Source organism: Gopherus flavomarginatus, chromosome 9 (assembly GCF_025201925.1).
Source record: "Gopherus flavomarginatus isolate rGopFla2 chromosome 9, rGopFla2.mat.asm, whole genome shotgun sequence".
NCBI classification, from domain to species: domain Eukaryota; kingdom Metazoa; phylum Chordata; order Testudines; family Testudinidae; genus Gopherus; species Gopherus flavomarginatus.
Genome location: NC_066625.1, coordinates 32,895,673 through 32,903,928, shown reverse-complemented (window position 1 = coordinate 32,903,928; position 8,256 = coordinate 32,895,673). Strand labels below are relative to the sequence as shown.

Here is an 8,256-nt window from a genome sequence, read left to right as displayed (position 1 = left end):
AGGCCCCATGGGGGTGTGTTCCCTGGGCTGTTTCTTGTAGACAGAAGGTTTGTCTTATTGCTGAGAACTGGTTACAGTGCCCAGCAGGGGAGATGGTGCTGCCAGCCTCAGGGAGCAGGCAAAGGTGGCATAAGGCTTTCCTCTGCACTCCCTGCCCCACTTTAGAGTAGTCTATAGGCTGCTCTAACTTACACTGGCTGGAAAGGAGGGGCTGAAAACACAGTTGAGGCTCAGCATTGGGGAGTCCAGGCCACACCTACTTTCCTCAGCCACGCCCCCTTTCGCTGCTTCACCTGCATAGAGCCACTATAGAGGATGCTCATGGGCACCCAGAGCAAGAGAAGTTGGCCCTCCCTGGAGTCGAATGTGGAGTGAGAGCCTCCCCCCACAACCACACTGGAGTGTCTGCCTCCTCGTCCCCTCTGTTCAACTGCCCTGGAAGTGAAATGCGGGTGGTTTGGGTGTCCACAGTGAGACTCTCAGGCCTGATTCTCCTCAGCGGTACTGAGTGCCTGCAGGCCCCTCTCCTCTGACTGCCAGCGCAGTGAGCGCTCAGCACTGCCAGAGTACAGTGTGTCCAACAGGGCAGGGACGCACACCCCATCCCACTGGCCCCCACCTGCCTGCAGTGTACAAGGAGCCAGATCAAAGCCTGAAATAAGTGGCACTAGGATTTGGCCCAGTCTGTGAGCTGCCCTTGGGGCCAGCCTCTGTCTCAGTGCCGTGGGCCCCTCATGTGTGGGATCAGAGGGCATTGCTGATACACATGCACTCAAAAGAAGCGTTTATTCGCCCTAGCCAGTGCCACTGCAATCCGAGGAAAATAAAATCAAACATCTCCATTGCCACAGCCTGGGTCTGGGTTGCTGGTAAATCCCAGGTGATGTGTCTCCCAACCCCCACCCATGGCATCAGAGCCCTGTCTCATAAAAAGGGAGTGAGCTTTATCATTAACCAGCATGGCACATGGTGGGGATGCAACTATCAGATGGCAGCAGCTGCAGCCTGACACTGCCCAACATCCCTTCAGGACACATAGACGTGGATGGTTTTACAGGATGGGCACAAAGGCTGATGCTGCAGCTTGGAGGGACTCGGAGCCTGCCCGGTTTCAGGGGTGAGAGCAGGCTACAGCCCGTGGTGCATAGGCCAGGTGTTGGTTTGGGGGCGTGGTTCAGTCTGGAGTCAGAACTGTGGGTGGGCATGGTGCTCCCATCCAGAGCCAATCCTCAGCAGCACTTTATGGGCATGGAGCGTCTGTCCAGCACGGGCTGGCTGGGTTCCCAGTTCCTCTGCCTCACAGCACACTGAACTGATCGGTTTCTATGGCTGGCCTGGCCAGCTCCTCGGTCAGCTCCCTGCCGGCGCTGGGCAGCTCCTGCCCGGGCTCTGAGGTCCAGTTGGCCAGGAGGTCGCTGAAGTCAGGCGGGTTTGTGTTGAGGATGCACAGGGGGCTGAGTGACGGTTCCTTCCAGAAGGACTGTGGCAGCTTCCTCTTGTGCATGGGCATGATGTGGGCATACTTCTTCTCCAGCTGTAGCTTCCTGCCATCAGCCACCCTCTGCTTGAGGAAGCGGCGCAATCCGTATTCAAAGAGCTCTGCTAATGGCCCCAGCTTCTGCGCCCCATCCTTGTTACAGATGGACCTCCAGACTTGATGGTCGAGCTGCCCCGGGGGTGGCGCAGGGCCCTGGGCATCCTCGTCATCCAGCTCGTCGCTCTGGGCAAGTCGCATCAGGTCTGCGTAGTACCGCTCCCGCCCCAGCCGGCGGGGAGAGAAGCAGTCCTCGTAGATGTTGCAGGAGTCGGGGTCCTCATCCTTGGCCTTCCTTCCAAAGTATCTCTGAATGTCACAGCTGATCAGCTCGGAGAACTTCAGGAGCTGCAGGGTCATTTCTGCATCACTCTGGCTGCAATCAGCTGTGACTTTCTGCCCCTCTGTGCCAGGACTGTGACAGGGATGGCTGTCCTCTTCCACATCGTAGTCCTCTTCCTCTTCCACCTCCTCCTCCTCCTCTGACAGGTCTTGGAAGTCTATGTCCTGGGGAGGGGTGGGGTGGAGGAATGAGTGTTGAAAGGAAGTGGGCAGCCTGAACTCTGCCAGGTTCCTGATCACTCCTGCAGCCATCTTACCTCACTGTGTATGGACAGGTGCTGCTGGGCCGTGCAGTCACGCTGGAGGACACAAGGGAAAACGCATGGTTAGGGCTGTGTGGATGGGACCCGGTGGAGGGCTAAGGCTGATGCAGTGATACTTCTGCTCCCTTCTGTGTGTTAACTCCCCACCCCAGCCGTGTAGGTGCTTTCCTCCTGCGCAATGTCAGTGCCTCCCCGCTGAACTGTGGTGCTGAGAGCTGGAGGATCCTGCACTTGGTTCTCCACGCGCCTGGGGGCTGCCTGTCCATCTGTCAGTTACAGTGGGAATGGCTCAAGCAGCTCTGTATTCATGCACCTCCCCCCGCAGTCTTGTTTTGCACCCCTGCCTTTGCTGAGGTGCGCTGCGGTCTGGGGCTAGTGCCTGTTCTCTACAGCTCAAAGGTGGGTGCTTTGCAGTATGGGATCGTGGTGACCCCGCTCCGTGACCGACACTCATAGCAGGGCCCCTGCTGGCTGGAAGCAGCTCTGGGGGCAGCAGCGCGGGTGTTACTAGAACCCACAGGCTGTTGCCATGTGTGGAGCAGGTCGGATCCAGGATAACAGCTTTATTGCACAACTGGAGATGGGATTTATGCTGCTTAAGCAAACAAACAACCCCCCTAACATCTGCTGGGCCTGAGAAGCACAAGGCCAGCCAGCCGGGGGCAGGGAGAGAACCTGGTGTGCAGCTGGGCACATTTTCCAACCAGCAGCTTGGGGCATTTGTTGTCAGCAAGGTCTGGCAGGAGCAGGAGGCAGAGCCTCCCTCCCATGACCCAGGCCAGGGATCAGCCCCTGCTTTGGATCTCGGTCACCCTGTGTCAATGGGGAGTAACTGGAGAGAACCCAGGGTAACAGATCAGCATCTCCCCTCTGTGTCTGCTTGCCCTGCCATGATGGTCACCCCACGCCTGCCCGGGGCGTGCTGAGGGGGTAGGGTGGGGTGGGGTGGGGAGGGCATTCAGCTCTTATACCATTAAGGTCCAGGCACAGCATGGGCTGGGCCAGCCCCGGGAAAGCTCTGGGAGGGAGGCACCGATTGCCCATGTGCAGCTGGAGCCTGCTTAGAACTGAGCACGGCCCAACCCCCATCCCATAGCCGAAGCACTGGGATCTCAGATTCCCCAGAGCTAGCTGACCCGGGGGGTGGGATTCTCAGACCCAGGGGCTGGGTTTGGCCCCTCTGGGGCTCAAGCCGAAGCTCCTCTGTCTCCTCCCAGTGCTGATGCCCATTCAGCGGCTTTACACTGCCTGCCTGAGCCGGGGGGAGGTGGTTGGAGTGGCGGCTGAGCTGGCAGGGGAGAAAGGCACAGGGCTGTGACCCCCCCACACTTCCCCGGTACAGCCCCAGAGAGCTGCGCCGGGAAGGGCCACTCTCCAAGCATCCGACAGAACATAACTGACCCTCCCAGCCCTGGGAGGAGACTGCATGGTCTGTAGGCATTTAGAGCAGGGTTTCTCAAACGGGTCGCCGCTTGCCTAGGGAAAGCCCCTGGCGGGCCGGGCCGGTGTGTTTACTTGCCCTGTCCGCAGGTTCGGCTGATTGCAGCTCCCACTGGCCGCGGTTCACTGCTCCGAGCCAATGGGGGCTGCTGGAAGTGGCGGCCAGTAAGTCCCTCAGCCCATGCTGCTTCCAGCAGCTTCCATTGGCCCGGAGCAGCAAACCGCGGCCAGTGGGAGCCACGATCGGCCAGACCTGCGGAAGGGGCAGGTAAACAAACTGGCCTGGCCCGCCAGGGGCTTTCCCTAGGCAAACGATGACCCCTGTTTCAGAAACCCTGATTTAGAGTCATGTCTATAGGGCCTTCCAATTCCAGCGGCCTCACTAGGAACCTCCTTGTCCTGCTGGGACACGAGCTGCTGATCGGAAGGCGGGTGCGTGGCCAGCGGCGGGTGCTGAGGAAGCGCAGGTCTGTGGCAAGTGTAAGGAGCTGTACACAACGTACTCCCCCCTGCGATCCCTGGCGCACTGTGCTGATGACTTCCCTGCACAGCTGGGCGCCTCGCTCCAGACATGCGCTCCCCTCCCCAGCAGCTGTCCTAGGGAAGCTAGGGAACCATCTGCCCTACAGACACTCCCTCTCCCTCAGCCTGCCTGCTGCACTGGCTGGGGCTGTATTGCCCCACTTGGGCCTTTATCTCTAGGCCCTACGCTAGCAAACAGCAGCTCTGGCAGGGCTGGAAGGGTGCGGGCACACAACGGGCATTCGTACTGCAGTGCATACATCCCTGCCATGCCCTGTCTGCGCTACAGCTCCGCTGCCACTGCCCCAGGACTAGCCACCCGGCTGGAGGAAAACAGCTGGGGACCTGTGAGTGCTGACTCAGCCACTGGGGCACAGGCGTCTCCTGCTGGGCACCCCCCACTGCAAGTGCTGCTTGTACTGCCCAGCTAGTCCTCCTGGCATGCTGCTGGTGCCAGGGCATGGCCCCCATCTGCTCCTCCCCACAGGCCCAGCCCTTGCTGACAGTAGCAGCCTGGCTCCCTAGCCACGTGCATGGGGCATGGCATTTACCAGTGTCTGGCTTCCTTCACTACTGTAGAGAGCACCCATCCCCAGCCATTTTATAGCTGCACCCCGAGCCCCCACCCTCAGGTGCTGGAGCTCTGGGGCTGTCCCTCCCTGCTGCCTGAACACCGCTGGGGGTAGAACACGCACAGCTCAGGGAAGGCACTGAAGCCCCACCCCAGGATGAGGCAAGGCAGGCAAGAGGCCAGTAATGCAGGTGGGGAGGGCCCTATAGCAGGTGTTATGCAAGTGGGACCCACCCCCCAGAACACCAGAGAGACCCGCCAGCGTTCCCTCATTCCCTGCACTCACCTCCCTGAGCAAACTGAGCAGAGAGGGCTGGTGGCACCCACCCAGTAGCAGGGGAGACGTGTGCGCCACAACCCTGTGTCTAAGCTTGCAGACTGCAGGCTGGGGAACTCCACTGGGCCTGGTCCAGCCCCAGTAGCTGCTGCATGCCCCTCCACGCCTAGATTCGGCATAGCTGCAGATCCCCATCCCCTGCAGTCTGGAATGCAGAGACAGCTGCAGAACTGGGCTCCCTGCACCCAGCGCAAGCTTCCTGCAGCCTGTCCCCTGCAGAGCAGCCCCCATTGGCTCACTGCCTTCAGGGCACTCCGTGCCCATTCAGTGTGTGTGGGGGGCATTCCCATCATCAGCAAAGATGCTAACAACTCTTTGCCCTTCCCAGAGAGGATCTTACAGCGCTTGGCAAACAGTCCCAGCACCTCAGCAGTGTCCTGGAAAATAGGCAACATTTCTATGTTCTTGGAGGAGAAACTGAGGACAAATCACTTGCCCTGTGCCTAGGTGGCTTCAGCTCCCCATCTCTTACCAGTACAGCACTCCCAATACAAAGAAAGCTAGGAGAGCCACAACAAACAGCAAGGCCCTAGGAAAGGAATTGATGGGTAGGAGAGCCATGTCTAGTGGCTAGAGCAGAGGACTGGCAATCAGGAATCCTGGGATTGATTCCCAGTTTTGCTAGTGCCTTGCCATGTGGTCTTGGGCAAGTCAGGTCCCTGCTCTGTGCCTCCGTTTCCCCATGTGTAAAGCAAGGGTGACACTGCTGTAGTGTGCGAGGCACATTGTGCTCTGTGGATGGAGGATGCTAGAGAAGGGCAAAGTATGACTGACACACACAGCCTGCTGCCAAGTGGGCAGCCTCACCCCTTGTCCCCATGAATCCAAGGGTCTGGCCGGTGTGCTGCACATTGGCAGGACCATCCCATGCAGCGTGCATGCAGGTGGGATGGGAGGGGATGAGAGAGGATTTAGCAGGGGCTAGAGTAGTGTCCCAAGCCGCCCATACAGGGCAGGAGCAATGCTCTGGCTGGGAGCTGGGCAGGATGCTCCAAACTACAGCACCGTGCTGGGAGCCAGCTGGCTGGAGTCAGCCTGGGAGTCAGCCCGGGGGTCACCCCTGCACTGAATGGTGCTACCCCGGGAAAACAGGGACCGTGGGTGTACTGAGGGAGGAGATGCTTGGACGCTGGGGATGCCCCACTGTGGGAGTGAGTTCAGCTCTTAGGTAGGGGATGCTACAGACAGATGCAGAATGGGCCTGAACCTGAGCTCCAGCTCCTGCACACCAGCGCGCTCCACTGATAGCAGGGGGTCTCTCTGAACTACAGCAAACGAGAGAAGGATCCCACCCCACCAGTGCCGTCACCCAGCAGCTGCCCCCGCCCGTGTCCTGGGCCAATGGTGTTTTCACGAGGGGATCGCGCAGCGGGAAAGTCCAGCCAGCCCGGGAAAGCAGGGATCATTCACACCAGCCACTGCTCACCCACCTCCAACCTACTGCAGACAGCCCAGCCTTGCTGTCCCCAGACACCTCCCCCATCCAGCTGGGATCTCTCATCTGCGGGGCCCACTCGTGTTCTCAGCACTGGGCACGCAGAGTGGCCAAAGGCTGGGAGCACCGGGGGCTGAGCATGCCCAGGCAGAATGTCCCTTTTCTCCTTGACTCATTCAATGCACCCTGGGTGCCAGTCTCTGACCCTGGCTGTCCCTGGCAGCGCTCAGCTGCTGGGGAGAGAGAGGAGCCAGGTGCTAAATAGGGAGTGGTTAGAAAGAAGACTCCAACTCCACAGCTTCTCTTTCAGCCAGGGCCGGCTTTACGCCGATTCTCCCAATTCCCTGGAATCGGGTCCCGCACCTAAGGGGGCCCCGCTCCAGTGGTCTTTGGTGTCATTTTGGTGACAGGGGGTCTGCTCCAGGGGTCTATGGTGGTATTTCGGTGGCGAGGGGTCCTTCGGTGCCGCGGAAGAACCGGAGCGGACCCCCTGCTGCCAAAGTGCCACCGAAGCCCCAAACCACCGCTGAGTATTCCAATTGGACCCCGCAGGCCATAAAGCCAGCCCTGCTTGCAGCTATGCATGGAGAAGAGTACTTCTCGCTCCCCCAGGCGATCAGCCTGAGGGGGAAAGAGGTCAGCTTTGCTGCGCAAGCGACTGTAATACCATCCTGGTTCCTTAACAAGCCAGGTGCCTCCTACCCAGTCCCCAGTCGCTGGGTGTCATCAGCACCAAGTCACTGTACTGCACCCTCCTCGCTGGAGCCTCAGCACTTACCTCGCTGCTGCAGCCGTGCCATGCGTAGCATCCCAGGCTCTCTCTCTCCCCTGGCCATCCCTCCACCTGGGGCTGAAGTATTTATAGTGGAGCTGGACTGACGGCTGGCAAATATTTGGTAGCTGTATTGTAATAGTAGACTCAGTAAACAGAGCTTTGGTTTGCTTTAGCGCCCAGCAACCAGAGAACACTGCAGCAAGGGAGCCAGTGGGACGGAAGATAGGGCTCACCTTAATGGTTGACTTCCCAGGGGATTTTCAAGTGTTGTTCCTGTAGATTCACCTATTAAATCTGCAGTCACAGCTGCCAAACCGCCCTGCACACTTGTGCAGAGGGCTCTTATCTCCACTGCTGATTGGAGGCGAAATCAAGGTTTGTCAAACAGGCGTAAAATTAAATTTCATGCTATTTTGACTCCTGGAGTAGGCATCTTCTGAAGAACATAATGCTCATCAAACAAGCCCTGTGCAAATACTGGCCACACCGGGCAAGGGACATGCCCTAGATGGGGGCCTCCCCGTTAGAAACAGCCTCTCGAATCAGCTGCAGGACTAGAGACAGCCCAGTTGCCTGTGATCTGCTGTGTTGGTTTAGATGGAATAAGGGGCCCACAGGTGCTAACACAACCCAGTCACTGGCCAACATTAACAGTGTTAAACAAGGTTTGGGGTTTGGCATACAGAGACCTCCGCCTGCCTAGTGCCAGGGTACGCCATTAAACAGCCTTTGAACCTTTTATTAAAAATACAGAGGAAAACCAGTCAAAGGGTCTGAAATGTAAAGTATGAAGAAAGGCTTTAATTTCAGCAACATCCTTAGCTGGCGAGAGTCTTTCAAAGAGACAATCCCTTGTCTGGTGGTCTTTTCGTTGGTATTTTTGGGGAAAGGGAGTTCGCTGAGCCCACTGGAGCTGTCATTGCTGTTAAAGTCCAGTCCTGTTTCCTAGAAGACAAAACAAGACACGCACTGGGGAGAGAGAAGAACAGCAGAGAGAAGATGCAGCTTCGGGCACTGCTATTGGCTTTCAGGTGCAG

General features: G+C 58.4%; 1 protein-coding gene across 1 annotated transcript; it reads right to left on the bottom strand.

Moving 5' to 3' along the window:
• Positions 1-679: 679 nt before the first annotated feature.
• On the bottom strand, positions 680-7,972 carry PERCC1 (proline and glutamate rich with coiled coil 1). The gene is made up of 2 exons (XM_050968451.1): positions 7,223-7,972; positions 680-2,175 (listed from the first exon to the last, which is right to left on the bottom strand). The coding sequence occupies exon 2, from the start codon at positions 2,126-2,128 to the stop codon at positions 1,298-1,300; it is 831 nt and encodes a 276-aa protein (XP_050824408.1). The 5' UTR covers positions 2,129-2,175; positions 7,223-7,972; the 3' UTR covers positions 680-1,297.
• Between the last annotated feature and the right edge of the window lie 284 nt (positions 7,973-8,256).

Excerpts from the sequence above, each read along its gene's own strand:
- PERCC1 (XM_050968451.1), bottom strand. The coding sequence starts at position 2,128 with ATGGCTGCAGGAGTGATCAGGAACCTGGCAGAGTTCAGGCTGCCCACT.